Genomic DNA, 22,032 nt, shown 5'->3' with positions numbered 1-22,032 from the left:
GCCTGTGAAGATTTTCCACACCACGACGTACAGGAATTATTCACACAGGGAGCACCATGAAATATGGAATTGGCATTAGCAGGGTCAGTTGTTCAAATGTCCTTTTTCAGTGTGTGAAGAGCGACCAATCGGCTTCACCCATGAAAACATCCTCCAGTACTGCATGTAGTGTCTCACATTCACATTGTCTCTCCATCCAGGCAATTGAAAAGCGACCATCACCCTGGGCCCTGGGCACATAAAGGAAGTTAGAGGAACGTACAGTACATGCAGGAGACACCATTCTGCCTCAGAGAAGGACACCTTCACTCTTTCTCCATGTCTGAGTCCAATATAACCAACTTCACCAACCCCTCCACCTTCATCCTGCTGGGCATTCCTGGCCTGGAGGCTGCCCATGTCTGGATCTCCATCCCCTTCTGTGCCATGTACATCATAGCCATCTTGGGGAACTTCACCATCCTGTTCATTGTGAAGAGGGAGTCGAGCCTTCATGTCCCCATGTACTATTTCCTCTGCATGCTGGCCATCAGCGACCTGGGCCTGTCCACGTCCATCCTGCCCAAAACACTGAGCATCTTCTGGTTCAATTCCAGGGAGATCGATTTCAGTGCCTGCCTCACCCAGATGTACTTCATTCACTGCTTCACAGTGATGGAGTCTGGGATCTTCGTGGCCATGGCTTTGGATCGCTATGTGGCCATTTGCCATCCCCTGAGACATTCCTCCATCCTGACAAATACTGTGGTGGCCAAGATCTGCCTGGCTGTGGTGCTGCGCAGCGGCATGCTCGTAATGCCCCATCCCGTCCTGGCCAGGAGGTGGCCATATTGCAGAACCAACATCATCCCCCACACGCACTGCAATCATATGGCTGTGGTGAAGCTGGCTTGTGCTGATATCAGCGTGAGCAGTTACCATGGCCTCTTCGTGGTATTTTGTGGGCTCAGTCTGGATGGGATTTTTATCATTGTGTCCTATATCCAGATCCTCAGAGCCATCTTCAGCCTCCCCACAAAGGACGCCCTGCTCAAGATTTTTGGGACCTGTGGCTCACATCTCTGTGCCATCTCAGCCTTTTACATCCCAGTTCTCTTCTCCTCCCTCACCTACCGGTTTGGGCAGAGTGTGCCCCTGTATTTCCACATTTTCATTGCCAACATGTACCACCTAGTGCCCCCCATGCTGCACCCCATCATCTATGGGGTGAGGACGAAACAGATCTGGGACAGGCTGCTCCGGCTCTTTACTCATGAAGGGATGTAAAGTTTTCTCCTGGTGCTCTGGGTCTCAGACTGAGCTCTGTGGAGAGCTGGCTGGTGACAGGTGCTGGGTCCTCTTCCCTGAATCAGGGGTCATTTAAGGATGTTAAATCCTTTCCTGATCTATCTGTGCTCTGAAAGCATGACAAAGTGGGGAATCTGTCTATGTATTACTCACTGGGCTGCCACCTTTCTAATTGCAGGTAACTCGACCCCTGAGACCACATGCCTCACCCCACCTCTTCCTTGCCTCTGTCTTGCCCCTCTCCTCTCGTCTCCCTGTCACTCACTGGATCCTCCCATGTCTTTCCTCCCCAGTGGAAGGGCTGCAATTTTAGATTTTGTTGCGGAGGAGGCAACAATAACTATGATTCCAGGGGCAACTTAGACATTTGAAAACTATATCAAATTCCCCAATATAGTAAATAAATAAATATTAGACCCATTCAGCTCTAGAAGTAACATTTTCTTACGTCTTATGGCAATTCACTTCCGGGACACTGGTTAGGCTTAAATTTAAAAATAAAATTAATGTGTATTCTTACTTTGCTCCTATCTCTGCAGAGAGAGAGAGGCTCTGCTGGGTTCCTTCTCAGCTCTGGGAGGGGAGTGGGGTCTAGTGGGATACAGCAGAGGGAAGATACATCTGCAGTCCGTATAAAAACATAAGAACCTAAGAATGGACATTGGTCCATCTAGCCCAGTGTCCTGTCTTCATCAGTGGCCAGTGCCAGGTGCCCCAGAGGGAATGAACAGAACAACTATAAAAATAAATAATAATAATATATGGAGCTATACCTATATTGTAAATCTGGAAAGTTATTGAGTCCAGCCACCTGCCTTCACTAGTAGGACCAAATGCTGATTTTTACCACAGATCCCTAAGAGGCACCCTCAAGGTTTGAGCTCACAGCCCTGGGTTTAGCAGGCCAATGCTGTAATCACCAAGTCATCCAGCCCCTTTCACCTAGTCCCAGCTCCTGGCAAAGAGGGGTGAGGGACACACAGAACATGGTTTCGGATCCCTGCCCATCATGGCTAATAGCCATTCATGGACCTGTCCTCCATGAACTGATCTAGTTCTTAATGGAATCCTGGTGTAGTTTTGTCCTTCACAACATCCCTTGTGAAAGAGTTCCACAGGTTGGTGTGAAGAAATACTTCCTTTTGGTTGTTTGAAATCAGCTGCTTATTTATTCACTGGGTGACCGGTGTTCCTTCTAATTTTTTACATCCATGAGTGGAATTAATTTGGTAGGTGGACCAATATGGAGATGATGTGTGGCAGGGGTGGGGCCAAGCGGTTTGGAGTATGGGAGGGGGCTCAGGGCTGGAGCAGAGGGTTGGGGTGTGGAGGTACAAGGACTTTGGCTGGGGGTGCTGGCTCTGGGGTGGGACCAGGGATGAAGGGTTCAGGGAGCAGGAAGGGGCTCAGGGATGGGGCAAAGAATTAGTGTGCAGGGGGATGCAGGCTCTGGGATAGGGCCAGGGTTGACAGGCTTAGGATGCAGGATGCCCCGTGTTCCCTAATCTTTAGATTGTGTATTAATTATATTGATTACTTAAAAAACCCCACTGACCAGTCTAGGACTGACAGGTTCTTGTCCCAAAATCAGGCCCGTATTATTTAAATTATTATATAGTAGGGAACTCTGATGTGCACACTTACAACACTCACACTATAAGACCTTTTTTATATTTAATATCATTTATTAATATCTTTTCACAGTCACAAACACCCCAACTTAACAAGCTAGATAAAGAATGTACATCTGCACTTCCATAGACTCACATCATCCCTGAAGGGATAGCCCTCCTCTTCCTCATCACCATCACCATCATTACCGGTGGCCATCAGTCTGCCACCTCCCAAAGACGACATCTCTTCCTACTGCCCCTAGGCTGGGATGCCACGTTTACTATATGTTACACTGACATCATGGTGTTTTATGCGTGTTCAGTAGGGGATTTTTCCCTTTTCCTTGTGTGTATTTCCTCACTTTACCAGTGGTGGAGTGTCTTTTCCTGTAGGTTAGTATAGCAATGATCTCAACTTATTATCATATGTGTCGATTCATTACCGTGGCCCTTTTCTGGTTCGGTGTTGCATTTGTTATTTCTGTCCTATCCGGTTATTCTAGGTTTTTCCAAGTTGTGGTGGACCTGTTACGTGGAAAACAGTATGAACTTAGGAAAGCCCCTCTGCCAACCAGCTTTAACACATCATATGTGGACCTTCTGCGATAGCGCATCACCATCTATCTAACTTTGCCTTAGCTCAACATAGAGGATGTGGACTGCAGGTCCCTTTCCTTACAGCCAAATTACTTTAATATAAACCTATTATAACCTGTTGTAATAAAGCAAAGAATCAAACTCAAAAGTCAATAAGAAATCCATAAGAAAAGCTATAGAGGAAAGCAAGCAGGTGAGCCCTACAGGCTACACCTGGGCTGTGGCAGAGAGAGAAGACGCACCCCAGCTCTCTCTCGGCGCAGCAGCTTGGGACCAGGGAGAGGTGCTGGGCTGGGGGAGGGGTGCTTTCCCCATCCTGCACGGCCTATGTTAGCCTGCTGCATAGTCACACAGCTTAGAAGAACTTAGTGAGTGACCCCTAGTTTTTGTCTTATGAGTAGTGAATAACTTTTCGTTATTCAACTTTTCCACACCAGTCGTGATTTTATAGAACCTCCATCATAGCCCCCGTTAGTCATTTCTTTTCCAAGCTGAAAAGTCCCAGTCTTATTAATCTCTCCATAACCCTAATCATTTCTCTTGGCCTTCTCTGTGCCTCCCTTAATGGTGCCCATGTCCAGCCCGGCTCCCTCTGCCTGGGGCTTGGCTGGGAGCTCCTACAGCCTGATAAGGAGCCTGCCTGCAGGTAGGAGGCAGCTCCGGGGTAGCACAGGCTGCCATGGGTTAATGACCCAAGGTTTCCCTCCACCCTGCAGTAACTAGATACTGCCGGATCCTCTTTTCCAGTTGAAAACCAGGTGCCTGGCAACTTTAAATGGCACCTGGGCACAAAAGAGTGTGAAGGTCCCAGGCTGGGGATGGGGCAAGGAAGAGTCATGTGGTGAGGTCATGTGTCCTCTGCTTTAGCTTGTGCCCACCCAGTAATTTCTGAGTGCAGGTGACACCCGCTGAACATGTATCAGAGGGGGAGCCGTGTTAGTCTGGATCTGTAAAAAGCAACAAAGAGTCCTGATGGCACCTTATAGTGCATGGAACAACCTCGACGCCAACTCTGCCCACATATCTACACCAGCGATACCATCACAGGACCTAACCAGATCAACCACACCATCACCGGTTCATTCACCTGCACGTCCACCAATGTAATATACGCCATCATATGCCAGCAATGCCCCTCTGCTATGTACATCGGCCAAACTGGACAGTCTCTACGGAAAAGGATAAATGGACACAAGTCAGATATTGGGAAAGGCAATATAAAAAAACCTGTAGGAGAACACTTCAATCTCCCTGGACACACAATAGCAGATTTATAGGTAGCCATCCTGCAGCAAAAAAACTTCAGGACCAGACTCCAAAGAGAAACTGCTGAGCTTCAGTTCATCTGCAAATTTGACACCATCAGCTCAGGATTAAACAAAGACTGTGAATGGCTAGCCAAGGACAAAAGAAGTTTCTCCTCCCTTGGTGTTCACCCCTCAACTGGTAGAAGAGGGCCTCATCCTCCCTGATTGAACTAACTTCATTATCTCCAGACTGATTCTGGCCTGCATATGTATACCTGCCTCTGGAAATTTCCATTACATGCATCCGACGAAGTGGGTATTCACCCCCAAAAGCTCATGCTCCAATACGTCTGTTAGTCTATAAGGTGCCACAGGATTCTTTGTCACTGAACAAGGAAAGTGAGAGAGAGACAATTTCAGCATTTGTGATGGGTAGCGGAGAAAACACTCGTTCATTGTCTTTTGCTATGTACCTCAGCTTGCTTTTCTCCTCTGTATTTAATGTAATATATCAATGGAAATGTTATGATTTACTGAATATCATTACCCTATTTTTATGCATGTATCATTTTTGTACCTAAAGTTATGAACATTGACTATGCGCAAGTATTTCAAATGTGTTTGCTCCTGTGATAGTTCCCACAAGGTAGGTTACATCCAGTCTAGACAGCATATTGTGAATGGATTATTCAAGTTGGTGACCTCTCAATTAACACAATGAATCATGGAAGAAACATATCCCCATCTGATGGACTTAACTGTGGACATTCTAGCCAGAAAATGGATTACGGTCCCTACTAAGACTCACTGAAGCAAGAACATAAGAACAGCCGTACTGGGTCAGACCAAAGATCCATCTAGCCCAGTATCTGTCTATCGACAGCGACCAATGCCAGGTGCCCCAGAGGTAGTGAACCTAACAGGTAATGATTAAGTGATCTCTCTCCTGCCATCAATCTCCACCCTGTGACAAACAGTGGCTAGGGACACCATTCCTTACCCATCCAGGCTAATAGCCATTAATAGACTTAACTTCCATGAATTTATCCAGTTCTCTTTTAAACGCTGTTATAGTCCTAGCCTTCACAACCTCCTCAGGCAAGGAGTTCCACAGGTTGACTGTGCACTGTGTGAAGAAGAACTTCCTCTTATTTGTTTTAAACCTGCTGCCTGCTGCGTGAAAGGATGTATGACCAGCTCATGTACAGCTGGACTACCTCTTGTGCCTGAACTTTCCCACTAACGGTGCTGGGGGCTTTTGCTTGTAAAAAATTAATTTCCATCCACAGGGCAACACTATGAAAGACTCTGACTGGGCAAGTGGTCCCAGGCTGGAAAAGAGAAATCCCAGCCTGTGTATGGAGGAGTGGAAAACTGTACCATGACATTGCTTGACTCAAATCCTGTCTAGTTTACAGAACTCAGATGGCCATTTTGTTTTATTTCTTGAGGAATCTACATTGATCTGCACATTTATTACTTATAGCCACTTAAAATCTACCTTTCTGTGTGATGGGGCAAGGCCAGATGGCTACACTAAAGTAGTAAGGAAGAGGTATGTTAGCCCCAGGCTAACCAAATTCCTAGTACCATGGTACCCAAATGCTCCAGATTAATCAAGACACCTGGAGCCAATTGAGATCTTTCTAGAAGGCAGTGGAGATAACTACATTGATTGGGCCACCTGAAGCCAATGAAGGGCTGGCTGGAACTAGTTAAAAGCCTCCCAGTTAGTCAGTGAGTTTGGGGTATGTGAGGAGCTGGGAGGAAGAGGTGCAAAGAGCTGAGAGTGAGAGAGTGTACTGCTGGAGGATTGAGGAGTACAAGCATTATCAGACACCAGGAGGAAGGTCCTGTGGTGAGGATAAAGAAGGTGTTTGGAGGAGGCCGTGGGGAAGTAGCCCAGGGAGCTGTAGCTGTCATGCAGCTGTTACAGGAGTCACTATCGACAGCTACAATCCACAGGGCCCTGGGCTGGAAACCAGAGTAGAGGGTGAGCCTGGGTTCCCCGCAAACCTCCCAAGTCCTGATCAGACAGAGGAGGAGTTGACCCAGACTGTGGGTTCCATCAGAGGGGAAAATCACTGAGGTGAGCAAATCCGCCAATACATGCAGAACCCACCAAGGTAGAGGAGGAACTTTGTCACTAATATATATATATATATATATATATATATATATATATATAAAAATTTTAAACCTAACCAGTGTCCCTTATGTGACTTGCCACAAGATATTAGAATTAGACACAGTGCTCTTGCCACATATCTTGCTAAGTTATCTGCCAAAAAATAGAGTTTTCAAGACCGTAAGTAGCCCCAGGAATCACTGTTATGGTGGTCACCCCGACAGAAATCTGAAACAACTCCCTTGCAGCTGGGGGTGGGTAAAGGAGGTGAAAATGATCCAGGATGTGATGAGGGTAGAGAGTAGAAGAGCAAAGTAGGATGGAAAGAGGAGGTACAGGGACAGAGTCTTGGCAGAAGAGGCGGGGGTCCATTACCAGTGATAGAAAGGTGGCAACCCAGTGAGTTCTACATAGACCAATTCTCCAAGTTCTAATGCTGACACTGCACACTAAGATCAGGAAAAGATTTAATGTCTCTATGACTGTCCAGTCAGTGATTCAGGGAAGAGGGTGCGGCACCAGGCACCAGCCAGCTCTGCACAGAGCTCAGTATGAAAGCCAAAGCAGCGGGAGAGAACTTTAGGTCCCTTTACAAGTGAAGAACCGGAGCAGACTGTTTCTGATCTGTTTGGTCCTCACCCCATAGATGATGGGGTTCAGCATGGGGGGCACCAGGAGATACACGTTAGCAAGGAGAACATGGAAGTGCAGGGGGATATTCTGGCCAAACCGGTGTGTAAGGATGGAGAAAAAAGATGGGATGCAAAATGTTAAGAAGACACAGAGGTGGGAGCTGCAGGTACCAAAAGTCTTGAGCCGGGCATCCTTTGTGAGGAGGCTGAAGATGGCCCTGAGGATCTGGATATAGGACACAGTGATAAAAAATACATCCAGACCGGTCACCAAAAACGCTAGAAAGAGTCCATAGTAACTACTAATGCGGATGTCGGTGCAGGCCAGCTTCACCACAGCTATGTACTCGCAGTATGAGTGGGGGATGATGTTGGTTCTGCAATATGGCCACTGCCTTGCCAGGACAGGGTTGGGCATTACGAGCATACCACCACGCAGCACCACTGCCAGGCCGATCTTGGCCACCACAGAGTTTGTCATGATGGTGGAATATCTCAGGGGATGGCAGATGGCCACGTAGCGATCTAGAGCCATGGCCACGAGGATTCCAGACGCCATCCCTGAGAAGCAGTGAATGAAGTACATCTGGGTGAGACAGGCACTGAAATCGATCTCCCTGGAACTGAACCAGAAGATGTTCAGCATTTTGGGAACAGTGGACGTAGATAGTAAAAGATCGGTGACGGCCAGCATGCAGAGGAAATAGTACATGGGCTCATGGAGGCTTGGATCCCTCTTGACAATGAAGAGGATGGTGAAGTTCCCCATGACAGCTATGGCATAAATGGTGCAGAAAGGGATGGAGATCCAGACGTGGGCAGCCTCCAGGCCAGGAATGCCCAGCAGGATGAAGGTGGAGGGGTTGGTGAATTCAGTTGTATTGGAATCTGACATGGCATAGGGGAGAAGGTATTTCAGCTCTGAGGAAGAACGGTGTCTAGTGCATGTACCGTATGTTCCTCTGACTTCCTGTATGTGCCCAGGCTCTAGGGTGATGGCCGCAGTACAAATGCCTAGACAGAGAGACAATGTTAACATGAGACACTGCATGCACTGCTGGAGGTTGTTGTCATGGATGCAGCAGATTGATTGCTTTTCACACATTGAAAAATGATATTTTCATTACTTAGAGAAATGAATTATGAAGAACTGACCCAGATAATGCTCATTCCTACACATCATGGTGTGGGAAACCTTAATAGGCACCAGCAGGAAACACCAGCCCACCTGGATAGCCACTGTAATAGGCCATTCCCCTTATAGACTCATAGACTTTAAGGTCAGAAGGGACCATTATGATCATCTAGTCTGACCTCCTGCACAAAGCAGGACACAGAATCCTACCCATCCATTCCTATAACAAACCCCTAACCTATGTCTGAGTTATTGAAGTCTTCAAATTGTGGTTTGAAGACCTCAAGCTGCAGAGAATCCTCCAGCAAGTGATCCATGGCCCACGTTGCAGAGCAGGCGAAAAACCTTCAGGGCCTCTGCCAATCTGCCCCGGAGGAAAATTCCTTCCCGACCTCAAATATGGCGATCAGCTAAACCCTGAGCATGTGGGCAAGACTCACCAGCCAGCACCCAGGAAAGAAATCTCTGTAGTAACTCAGATCCCATCCAATCTAACATCCCATCACAGACCACTGGGCATACTTACCTGCTGATAATCAAAGACCAATTGCCAAAACTAATTGCCAGAATTAGGCTATCCCATCATATCATCCCTTCCATAAACATATCAAGCTTAGTCTTAAAACCAGATATGTCTTTTGCCCCCACTACTCTCCTTTGGAAGGCTGTTCCAGAACTTCACTCCTCTAATAGTTAGAAACCTTGGTCTAATTTCAAGTCGAAACTTCCTAGTGTCCAGTTTATACCCATTTGTTCTTGTGTCCACATTGGTACTAAGCTTAAATAATTCCTCTCCCTCCCTGATATTTAGCCCTCTGATATATTTATAAAGAGCAAGCATATCCCCTCTCAGCCTTCTTTTGGTTAGGCTAACCAAGCCAAGCTCTTTGAGTCTCCTTTCATAAGACAGGTTTTCCATTCCTCGGATCATCCTAATAGCCCATCCCTGAATCTTTTCCAGTTTGAATTCATCCTTCTTAAACATGGGAGACCAGAACTGCACACAATACTCCAGATGTGGTCTCACCAGTGCCTTATATAACAGTACTAACCTGTGATCAACCAATACTCCAAGGTCCTTCTCCTCCTCTGTTACTTCCAACTGATGTGTCCCCAATTTATAACTAAAATTCTTGTTATTAATCCCTAAATGCATGACCTTGCACTTTTCACTATTAAATTTCATCCTATTACTATTACTCCAGTTTACAAGGTCATCCAGATCTTCCTGTATGATATCCCAGTCCTTCTCTGTGTTATCAATACCCCCCAGCTTTGTGTCACTAGCAGACTTTATTAGCACATTCCCACTTTTTGTGCCAAGGTCAGTAGTAAAAAGGTTAAATAAGATTGGTCCCAAAACTGATCCCTGAGGAACTCCACTAGTAACCTCCTTCCAGCCTGACAGTTCACCCTTCAGTAAGACCCGTTGTAGTCTCCCCTTCAACAAGTTCCTTATCCACCTTTCAACTTTCATATTGATCTCCATCTTTTCCAATTTCACTAATAATTCCCCATGTGGAACCATGTCAAATGCCTTACTGAAATCGAGGTAAATTACGTCTACCGCATTTCCTTTGTCTAAATAATCTGTTACCTCCTCAAAGAAGGAGATTAGGTTGGTTTGGCACGATCTACCTTCGTAAAACCATGTTGTAATTTGTCCCAATTACCATTGATTTCTATGTCCTTAACTACTTTCTCCTTCAAATTTTTTTCCAAGACCTTACATACTACAGATGTCAAACTGACAGGCCTATAGTTACTCTGATCACTTTTTTTCCCTTTCTTAAAAATAGGAACTATGTCAGCAATTCTCCAGTCGTACAGTACAACCCCTGAGTTTACTGATTCATTAAAAATTCTTGCTAACGGGCTTGCAATTTCATGTGCCGGTTCCTTTAATATTCTTGGATGAAGATTATCTGGCCCCCCTGATTTTGTCCCAGTAAGCTGTTCGAGTTTGGCTTCTACCTCAGATGTGGTAATATATACCTCCATATCCCCATTCCCATTTGTCCCATTATCCCTAAGCTCCTCATTAGCCTTATTAAAGACTGAGGAAAAGTATTTATTTAGATATTGGGCCAAGCCTAGACTATCCGTAACTTCCACTCCATCCTCAGTGTTTAGTGGTCCCACTTCTTTCTTTGTTTTCTTCTTATTTATATGGCTATAGAACCTTTTACTATTGGTTTTAATTCCCTTTGCAAGGTCCATCTCTACATGGCTTTTAGCCTTTCTCACTTTATCCCTACGTGTTTTGACCTCACTAAGGTAGCTTTCCTTGCTAATCCCACCCATCTTCCACTCCTTGTAGGCTTTCTGCTTTTTCTTAATCACCTCTCTGCGATGCTTGCTCATCCAGCTTGGTCTACAACTCCTGCCTATGTTTTTTTCCCCTTTCTTGGGATGCAGACTTCTGATAGTTTCTGCAGCTTCGACTTAAAGTAATCCCAGGCCTCCTCCGCCTTTAGATCCACAAGTTCTTCAGTCCAATCCACTTCTCTAACGAATTTCCTTAATTCTTTAAAGTTAGCCCTTTTGAAGTCAAAATCCCTAGTCCCCGATCTATTTTTGTTTATCCTTCCATCTAGTTTGAATGAATTAGCTCATGATCGCTCAAACCAAGGTTGTCCCCTACAACCATTTCTTCTATGAGGTCCTCACTACTCACCAAAACCAAATCTAAAATGGCATCCCCTCTTGTTGGTTCTTCAACTGCTTGGTTAAGAAATCCATCAGCTGTCACATCCAGAAAAATCTGAGCCCTATTATTCTTACTAGCACTTGTCCTCCAGTCTATATCAGGGAAGTTAAAGTCTCCCATGATCACACAATTCCCATTAGTGTTTACTTCATTAAAAACATTAAAGAGGTCTCTATCCATATCCAAATCAGATCCCGGCGGTCTGTAGCACACCCCAAGCACTATCTCAGGGGAGGATCTAGTAGCTTTCTTTCCCAATGTGATTTTTGCCCAGACAAACTCTGTCTTATCCATTCCATCACTTCTTATTTCTTTACAGTTAACCTCATCATAGATACACAGTGCTACTCCACCACCTTTGCCTTTATTTCTGTCTTTTCTAAACAGCACATAGCCTTCAAAACCTGTACTCCACCATGTTTCTGTCATCCCTATAATATCCAGTTTCACTTCCTGCACCAGTAGCTCTAGTTCCTCCATTTTGTTCCCTAGGCTTCTTGCATTAGTGTACAGACATTTTAATTTTTGCCGTTTGGCTTCACTGACATTCTTTACCCGGTTAGGCACAGACATTGTACCACCAGCATCACCTGTTAGACTGGTATCTACACTACCCTTCCTCCTTATGTCAATTCTTCTGCCCACGACTGTATCCCCTCTTACTTTGTTTTCTTCCCTCTCAAGGTTAAATTTCGGCATGGAGATTACCTTGACATCTCCCAACCATCTCTTCCAAATTCCTAGTTTGAAGCTCTCTTAATCAGTTCGGTGAGCCGCCATCCTAGAAGTCTATTTCCCTCCTTACTCAGGTGAAGTCCATCCCAAGAGAACAGTCCTCTGTCCATAAATGCTTCCCAGTGGCCGTACATCCTAAAGCCTTCCTTATAGCACCACTGCCTGAGCTATCTCTTGATCGCCATAATCTTGTCACACCTTTGTTGCCCTTCTCTAGGAACCGGCCGAATCCCACTGAAGATCACCTAAGCCTCAATTTCCTTAAGCGTCTTCCCCAGCCTGGCATAGTCTCCCATGATACGTGCCAGCGAGAATCTAGTCGTATCATTCGTTCCCACGTGAAGGACAATCAACAGATTCTTGCCCGCTCCCGTTAGGATCCTTCTCAGCCTCAGGTCCACACCACGTATCTTAGCACCCGGCAGACAGCACACCCTTCTCCCAATCAGCTCTAGTTACAGGCCTGTCTATTCTTCTCAGTAAGGAGTCCTCAATCATGTAGACCTGCCTTTTCCTGGTGACAGTGTGATTCTCCGGTCTGTCCCCTGCACCCACTGGCTACAAGTCCTCTCGATTCCTAGTCACCCTTGCAATCCTCCGCAACCATTCCTGGTTCCTCAAAATGTGATAGTGCAGAAAACACCAAACCTTTTCCAAAACGTATAGCAGGGAGAGCATCCCAACTAGAACACATCTCAGGGAAAATCTCTTGATTTCATTGACAAACTCCTGCTCAGTCACAGAAATGGCCAAAACAAAGACAATTTTCAGATGCCTAAGGAATGGCAAAGAGAATAACCTGCTCTGGACATGTGCTCAGTTTGGTCACCCAGTCTCTATAAAGCATGTAGCAGTTAGAAAGGGAGTTTTCCAGACAGGCTCTGAGAATGGGGGAGGCTGCCAGAGGCAGACAGAGTGAAATGTCTGGAACTGTTTGGGTTAGATAAGAAACAAAGAAGGGGGTCAGATGACAGAGGAGAACAAGATTAAAGATTGGAACTGATTACATTCCAGTGGAGAAACAGAGAAGAGTTCACACACGGTAATCTCCAGAGATACTTAGTGCTTCAGAAGAGCCAATTCCCCAGAGCTGACAGAACAAAGACAAGGAGCAATGGTCTCAAGTAGCAGTTGGGGAGGTTTAGGTTGGATGTTAGGAAACACTTAATCACTGGGAGGGTGGTGAAGCACTGGACTGGGTTACCTGGGGAGGTGGTGGAATCTCCTTCCTTAGAGGTTTTTAAGGCCCGGCTTGAAAAAGCCCTGGCTGGGATGATTTAGTTGGGGTTAGTCCTGCTTTGAGCAGGGAGTTGGACTAGATACCTCCTGAGGTCCCTTGCAACCCTGATATTCTATGAATCTAGGATTGTATGTTGGGCATTATCAGAAAAAACTGATTGGGAGAAAATATTTAAACAGTAAGTGGGAGTGACAACCGGGAATCCATGAAGAAGAGTTTATTAAATAGCTAAAAAGCCATAATTCCGCAGTCAAGAAAGTGGACAGCTTTGGCTACAAACCCGTTTCAGTGACAAAACCAAGTCAGCAATTGGCCAGGTGGGAGCAATAGATACAAATGGGGAAAAGGGAACCATAGACAGCAAGCAATGAAATGGGAAGTTATGAACATTGATAAGGGATGTTAAAGACATCGGTAGATGTGTTCAAGGAATAGTTTTCTTCTGCATTAGGAGAGATTGCAGGGCCAACCAACAGACTAGGATGCTGTTCTGGAATTCAGGGACACTGATAAGGATTTAGAGGTCACTGTGGACACCCAATTCATTGTGAGCTCCCAGTGCGATGCTGTGGCCCAAAGGGCTGACGTGATCCTTGGATGCATAAATGGGAGAGGGTGAGTTGGAGCAATGGAAGGATTTTACCTCTACATGTGGCATTGGTAAAACTGACTGTTTCCAGTTGTGAGGTCCACATTTCAAAAAGAATATTGAAAAATTTGGAGGGTGCAGAAAAGAGCCACAAAAAGGATTGGAGGCTGCGAAAATGCCAAATAGTGAGAGACATAAAGATCCTCATCTATTTATATTACAAAAGGGATGATCAAACAGAGACTTTCATGGGGAGAAATCCATGGGTATAATGGGCTCTGTAATATAGCAGAGAAAGACAGAGGAAAGCCCAAGACAAATTTCAATTGCAAATAAGGGCCAAATGTTTAGCACTGAGGGTGTTTAACTATTGGAACAACTGCGAAGGGAAGTGGTGGATTCTCCAATCCCCCATGTCTGCAGATCCAGACTGGGTGATTTTTCCGGAAGATCTACTTGAGGGCTTGTCTACACTTAACATGATACAGGTACTGCTGTAGCACTTCTGTGTAAACACTACCTACACCGACTGTAGGGGTTCTCCTATCAGTGAGGAAATCCACCTCCAGGAAAAGTGGTAGCTAGGTTGAGAGAACAATTCCTCCCCTTACCTCGTGCTGTCTGTACTGAGGTTAAGTTCATATAGCTTCATCTCTCAGGGGTGTGGATTTTTTTGCTATTGGAAAAAACAGAAAATACAGTTTGGGTTGCATTACGAGAGGTATAACATGCAAGACATGAGAGATGATATATGCCACTGTCAGGGTAGATCCTGCTTTTAACAGGATGTTGGATTAGAGAGACCCAGAGTCAAAAGACAAAGCTGATCCAAGGGAAGGAATACAAAACATACAGGAAAAGGCTGTAGAAACTGGGTATGTTTAGTTTAGAAAAGAGGAGATTGAGGGGGGACATGACAACGGTCTCCGGATACTTGAAAGGCTGACAAAGAAAAGGAGGAGAAAAGTTGTTCTGTCTCACCATGGAGGGCGGGGCAAGAGTTCAAACTCCAGCATAGCAGATTTAGGTGAAATTTTGGGAAAAGCTTCCAAACTGTCCAAAGAGGAGGACAATTGAACATGTGATTCGTGAGGTTGTGGAAGCTCCGTTGCTGGAGGTTTTCAGAAGAAAGCTGGATAGTCCTCTGTCCTGGATGGTTTACATGCAAGAAATCCTCCATCTCAGCAGCAGGCTAAGCTAGATGACACTTGCGGCCCCTTCTCACTCTGTGGCTCTATAATTCAAGGATGTAAAATCCTAGTGTACACCGGGTCTCAGTGTAACACAAGCCATTGAGCTCAATACTGGGGTAACTAGGTGAAATGTAATGGCCTGTGTTATACAGGATCTCAGAAAGGATGATCTAAGATCCGAGATCCACCTCATCACACACGAAGAGGGGAACATTCAGTCCCATGGAAAGACTGAATGTATAACACTAGAACTTTTTGACACCAACATTATTGGAGCAAAGACCTTAGCAGAACTAGATTCCTAAATGGATCGACCATTGTAGGTGCTACTGGTGGCAACGCCGTCAGTTACGGCTGCCTGACACCTTCCATTAGAAAACCTCATTTTCAGTTATTTATGTTTGTCAGACTTTAACCCTTTGTACTGAAATTTCCCACACTGGGTGTCGGCTCCCAGCTGAATTGTTTTTTGAAAGATTCAGGCGTAACAGTTCAGTTGACTTCTCAAATGAATTTAGCATTGAAGATGACTTGCCCATGCTGAAAAAGGAGGTGCCCTCGCACTTCCATACTTCCCAGCAGATAAAAGTCAGGTAACAGCAACCCCTCTCCCCATTAACAGCCGGAGGGCTGAAATGCAAGAGGAGGAGGTTACAGTCTCAGGACATTAACACAGAAGGTCTTTACTCGGGTCTTTCTCCAAGGAGAATTTTGCTTCCGTGAAGCCTGAGTAAAGTACAGGCCACAGACTCAGAATTTGGATTTGCACTTCTACTACCATATTTAATCGTGAAGGATCCCCTGTGCCACTGAGATGCAGACACCTCGGGACTTGAGGCCATCAGCCAGGGTGAGCATGGCTGCACAGAGAAGTGTGAGGCTTTGACCCATGATACTGGAACAAACTCACCCCCTCTGGAAAGGGCCCTGGGGTGTTTAATCGCTGTGCTGAGTGGGAAGAACAACAGACCTGTTCTCTACTCCATCATGTCCATGTTGTACCGTGTGTGTCGGACAGCAAGACATGGGTACCTGTGACTCCTCAGGCAGCTGTACCCCAAACCTCTCTCACCTCAGCATCTGCAACAGCATCCCACGCTGAGAGCCAACACAGGAATGTGCTTCATTTATAATATAGCTCTGTGCAATCCCGCTGGGGTTCACTCAGCCTCTAGTGGTAAAGCTGGATCTGGATGTAAACAGGTTGGAGACCAGCCTGTCTGGATGTCTGTGCTCTTCATCCAGCTTTTGAAGTAAACAGTAATTAAGAGACCTTCCCAAAGGGAGATGAGAACTCTGGGGCTCTGTGCTGAGTCAGAGAGGAATTAGCTGCTCTCTGAATTTCTGTATATTAAAAAATTCTGGCTGATTAGTAAAGAAACTAGGGATAATGCCTAGATCAGCATAGGATCTGATACCCTGTCAATGCCCAAGATAGCTGGATAGATATTAGCTGAGGTCACACAGAGATTGACTGGCAGGATGACAGACAAGACCCAGGAGTCCTGACTTCCCTGCTGTAACCACAGTCTCTCCATCACATCAAGAGGGAAATTGGCTCCAGCTCTGGCAGGGCCTGTTTGTTAGGTGGGGTGCAGAGGAAAGGCTGCAAGAGGGAGTCTGAGCCTTCGCCATCCTCTCAGGGTGAATTTGACATTTTCAGAACAAGCTGAAGTTTGTGAGTTCTCTGCTTCCGTGAGGTGTGAACTTCAGGCCTCCCCTTCTGCACCTACTCAGAAACCTGCCATTGCGTCACAGTTACTGTGGTTCCTTCAGGAGAAGAGACTTAGTAAAAGCAACACCAGCACAACGTTATGTGATTGGAGTGCAGCCGCAGGCCTGTCCTGGGGACAGAGGCCTTTCCCTCCCCAAAAAGCTGTCCAGGAACAAAGGGTGGCCCATAGGCAGGATAGAGACTGGATTAATGTTTGGTTTGGATTTGTTCTTTCGCTCTCGGTTCACTTTCTCCCAGTCTCTCCCAGGTGGAATTGAAATCGAATGTTCCAGGCTGAGTCAGACTTTCCAGCACTGCCCCAGCTGGAGGGCGCTTGGATTCCCATAGGTCAGGAGTGGCCAACCTGAGCCTGAGAAGGAGCCAGACTCTCTGGTGCTAATGGAGTGGTACGCCTGTTTGCTCCATCCTGGGGTGGCTGAAAACATCAGCACGAAGCTGGTGGACCGTTCCTTGATCTGCTGTCACTGTTCACGCCCGAGGTTTATGGAGAGGCTTATCTCCTCGATGCCGCTATCACTTTCCCCTTCATAGTAGACTCCTTCAGGCCACTCAGCATCATATCTCTCCTGGGCTGTGAACTGAAGAACCTCGAATTCTTGGGAATTAAAGGGCTTTAGACAATTATCATGATCCACCTTAGGCTTAAGGTAAGGGTCTGGGAATTCTATGAGGTAATTAACAACTCCCATGTGCTCTTGGGCCTTGAACGGCTCATCCCATGATACTTCCATCTGATGGGGCTGGAGTGCCTTCCAGACCACGACTTGGTCACCTCCTTTGAAGGAACAATCTCTGGCATCTTTATCATACCAGGCCTTATGTTCCTGCTGAGAATTCTGTAGGTTTTCTCGAGCAAGGGCTAAAGCTTCACTGATAGTGTTCTGAAGTTTGTCTACAAAGTCCAAAATGTTAGTCCCTGGAGAAGGTGTAACCCTCTCCCATTGCTGCTTCACCAATTGTAACGGCCCCTTAACCTTGCTGTAGGCAGGTCAAGAGAGTCTGCTTTAAAGGTTGAACCATTACTTGGGCCTCTGGATTGATGAGTTCGAGGTCCCCTAGGGATTGGTGGATAGCTGACACCTGCGCTCCAGTGTCTCTCCATGTGATAACCTTCTTCCCACCCACATTCAGGGTCTCCCTTTGCTCTGGGGGTATTTGAGAGGCATCTGGGCCTGAGGACTCGTGGTGTAACCCCAGTGCAATGAACTCCACTCTGCTAGTGCTCTTGGGGCAGTTGGTGTTCACATGCCCCAGCTTGTTACACTTAAAACATCGCCCAGCTGGCTCATCACTGGAGCAAGGTGGGTTGCTGGGGAATGGGGTTGAGGGACGACAGGGCATCTGGGGTCTCCTTTGTGGTGGAGAGGGCTCCTCTCTGTGAGGTAGACCCTTGGGTTGCCTCCAGGGCTGATATGTCGTCTCTGGGTGCCCCTTCTGGTATCCCCACAAACTGCTATTAGTTTTGGTCCTCTCTGTCACTCCCACCCATCCTCTAATCTCCCCTCCTCTGTTATGGTTTTCGGCTTCCCTTCAAGATGTATCAGGATTAAGTTTAGAAGTGTGAGCAACAAGGGTGATGTCGTGGTGGGAATCTGCTATAGACCACCAGACCAGGGGGATGAGGTCGACGATGCTTTCTTCTGGCAACTGGCAGAAGTTACTAGATCGCAGGCCCTTGTTCTCATGGGAGACTTTAATCACCCTGATATCTGCTGGGAGAGCAATACAGCAGTGCACAGACAATCCAGGAAGATTTTGGAAAGTGTAGGGGACAATTTCCTGATGCAAGTGCTGGAGAAAGCAACCAGGGGCAGAGTTCTTCTTGACCTGCTGCTCACTAACAGAATTAGTAGGTGTCATAAACAGATAGTTAAGGGTTAATGTCTCTTTTACCTGTACAGGGTTAACAAACAGGAACCCAAACATATGACCAGAGGACCAATTAGGAGACAAGATACTTTCAAATCTCGTGTGGAGGGAAGCCTTTGTTTGTGGGTTTTGGGATTGGCTTTGTTCTCTCTGGGTCCTGGATGGGGCTAGAGGTGCAACCAGGTTTCTGCCAATCTCCCGGCTACAGTCTCTTATTCATTCAGAATTGTAAGTAAGAAAAACTGGTCATAGTCTTTTGTTTTTTTTTGTATTTGCATATGTGTACTTGCTGGAAGCAGCTTAAATTGTGTTTCTGCTGGAGAAAGTTTCTTTCTATTGTTTGTAAGTTGAAAGATTGTGTAACTTTTTACCGTGTAAAGTGCAGAGATAAACCTTTTACTTTTTTCTTTCTTTTTTATTAAAAGTTTGCTTTTAAGTCCTGTTTGATTTTTCCCTGTTAAGTACAGACTCAATTCCTATGAGCCTTAATGGGAATTATACTATAACATGTTGGCAGCGTGTGGGATAGTACAATCCAAAAGTCAGTAAAATTATTAAGTTTCTTTCCTCTGCTAACTGCTTGTAAGCAAAGAGAAGGGGTTTATTTGTTTTTTTTTAAACTGCAGCCAGAGAATTTTTTTTTGCTTTGCTTCGTCTAGCTGTGCATAGGGAGGACTATTAAGGTTTAACGATGGTCATTTGTTAAACAAAGCAGCCTTAAGTGGTCAACAACGCACTCCAGCCAAAACACATTTGTAAATGAAAAACAGTTTCTTTTGCTTTTTAACTCTTTCGGGAGAGGCTAGGAAGTTAAAAGAACTCTGTTGCTAAGCAACCCCAGAAATCCAACAGAGAACCTGCATTTCAGGCAGTAAACACCAGAGGGCGCCTAAGCACAAAAGAGCAGGAACCGTGAGTTCCAAGGAAAGCCTGAGACAGGAACGAGCACGGCAACAAGCCATGGACAAAAAAAATAAACATAAAAAACGGATGAAACTAATTAATGCAAAACTACCCAAGAAAAAGGCAGCCCACAAAAAAAACAACAAGAAAAAAAGCTGGCCCACAAAAGAAAACAAAAAAAATGCAGCCCACAGAAGACAAAAAAAGCTCCAGAGGAAGGCCCCCCAACAGGCACTGAAATTAGACCAGGCTAGGCAACAGAACACAGCCAATCCTAACAACCCTTCGCCAATAATTGTTCCACAGCACAAAAAATTTCCCACCTACAAGGCAGGTGATGACACTAAGGTCTTATTAGAAAATTTTGAAAGAGCCTGCCTTGGGTACAGCATCTCTGAAGACCAGTACATGGTAAAATTGAGGCCACTGCTCAGTGGACCCTTAGCAGAGGTGGCGGCTAAAATGCCTAAGGAAAAAATAAACCATTATAAAGTTTTTCAAAACAAGGCCAGATACAAAATGGGGAAAATACCTGAACATGCCCATCGGTGCTTCAGAAACCAAAAATGAAAACCAGATGTGTCATTCCCCCGACACGCCTACCACATTGCAAAAAATTATAAAGCCTGAATATTGGAAACAAAGGTCAAAAATCTGGACGAGCTGCACCTCCTAATACAAATGGAGCAGTTCTTAAATGGTATTCCTGAGAAAATAGAGAGGTACATCCTAGATGGAAAACCCAAAATGGTAATCGAGGCGAGGGAGATTAAAGACAAATGAATAAAAGTGGCAGAAAAGAAAAAAGCTACTGTCAAGGGAAACGAATACCCCAGAGGGCACACCGACAATAAACTCTACAACCGAGGGCAGCCAAAGACCCCACCTACAACCCAAGGAAAACCACAGATGCCCTATTCTTCCACCTCACCAGTCTCCAGTAACGCACCTCGACCCAGTGACCAGTCACCTGAAAAATGCTTTAAGTGTAATAAACTGGAACATATAAAGGCCAACTGCCCAAAAAACCCCAACCAAGTGCAAGTCATTACACCACCATCCCACCTTTGCCACCATATTATAGTATAGTACCCATATCCTGGACGCTAAGGTCCAGATTTGGGAATTATACTATAACAGTAGGGGAACCAAAAGTGGATGAGAACCTGAGAGGCAGTGACCATGAGATAGTCGAGTTCAGGAGGGAAGTGATGGGCAGGATCCCCTGGGAGAATAACATGAGGGGGAAAGGAGTCCAGGAGAGCTGGCTGTATTATAAAGAATCCTTATTGAGATTGCAAGAAAAAAACATCCTGATTTGTAGAAAGAATAGTAAATAAGGCAGGCGACCAGCTTGGCTTAACAGTGAAATCCTTGCAAAAAAGAACCTTACTAGAAGTGGAAGATTGGACAAATGACAAATGACGAAGAAGGAGTATAAAAATATTGCTCAGGCTGCAGGAGTGAAATCAGGAAGGCCAAATCACACTTGGAGTTGCAGCTAGCAGGAGATGTTAAGAGTAACAAGAAGGGTTTCTTCAGGTATATTAGCAACAAGAAGAAACTCAAGGAAAGTGTTGGCCCCTCACTGAATGATGGAGGCAACCTAGTGACAGAGGATGTGGAAAAAAGCTGATGTAACAAATGTTTTTTTTGCCTCTATCTTCACAAACAAGATCAGCTCCCAGACTGCTGCACTGGGCACACAGCATGGGGAGGAGGTGACCAGCCCCCTGTGGAGAAAGAAGTGGTTCAGGACTATTTAGAAAAGCGGGATGAGCACAAGTCCATGGGGCCGGATGCGCTGCATCTGAGGGTGCTAAAGGAGGATTGACTGATGATATTTACCCAGAATCACCTGCGACACTGTTTTTGCCCAATCATGCAGAGGCGGGGGAGACTGCAGGAACTATGGGATAGCTAAGGGATAGCTGCCCACAGTGCAATGCTCCAGAAATCGACGCTAGCCTCGGTACATGGACGCATAACGCTGAATTAATGTGCTTAGTGTGGCCGCGTGCACTCTACTTTATACAATCTGTTTCCAAAAACAAGTTTCTGTAAAATCAGAATAATCTCACAGTGTAGACATACCCTATGAATAAGGAAAGTAGCAGGGGGTAGACGTGTTAGTCTGTATCCACAAAAACAACAAGGAGTCTGGTGGCACCTTAAAGACTAACAGATTTATTTGGGCATAAGCTTTTATGGGTGAAAAGCCTCACTTCTTCAGATGCACTTTTGTGAATAAAGAGAGTAGATCAGGCATTTATATTTACTCTGTCACACAACACACAAACAAGGGAACATTCAATTACATTCAAAGTCTGAACATATAACACTGATGAAAGAAAATTGTTTACATAATCCATAGTTGGCCAGTGGAACTACTTGCCACAGACGTTACTGGAGCAAAGAG

General features: G+C 45.6%; 1 protein-coding gene and 1 pseudogene across 1 annotated transcript; one reads left to right on the top strand and one right to left on the bottom strand.

The window, feature by feature from the left end:
- Window positions 1-318: 318 nt before the first annotated feature.
- On the top strand, window positions 319-1,266 carry LOC127053320 (olfactory receptor 52E2-like). The gene has a single exon (XM_050957901.1). The coding sequence runs from the start codon at window positions 319-321 to the stop codon at window positions 1,264-1,266; it is 948 nt and encodes a 315-aa protein (XP_050813858.1).
- Window positions 1,267-7,419: 6,153 nt separating this feature from the next.
- Window positions 7,420-16,233, bottom strand: LOC127044553 (olfactory receptor 52N1-like; annotated as a pseudogene).
- Window positions 16,234-22,032: the final 5,799 nt, after the last annotated feature.

Source organism: Gopherus flavomarginatus, chromosome 1 (assembly GCF_025201925.1).
Source record: "Gopherus flavomarginatus isolate rGopFla2 chromosome 1, rGopFla2.mat.asm, whole genome shotgun sequence".
NCBI classification, from domain to species: Eukaryota; Metazoa; Chordata; order Testudines; family Testudinidae; genus Gopherus; species Gopherus flavomarginatus.
Note: the sequence above shows the minus strand (reverse complement) of the source record. Positions and strands in the feature narration are given on the sequence as shown.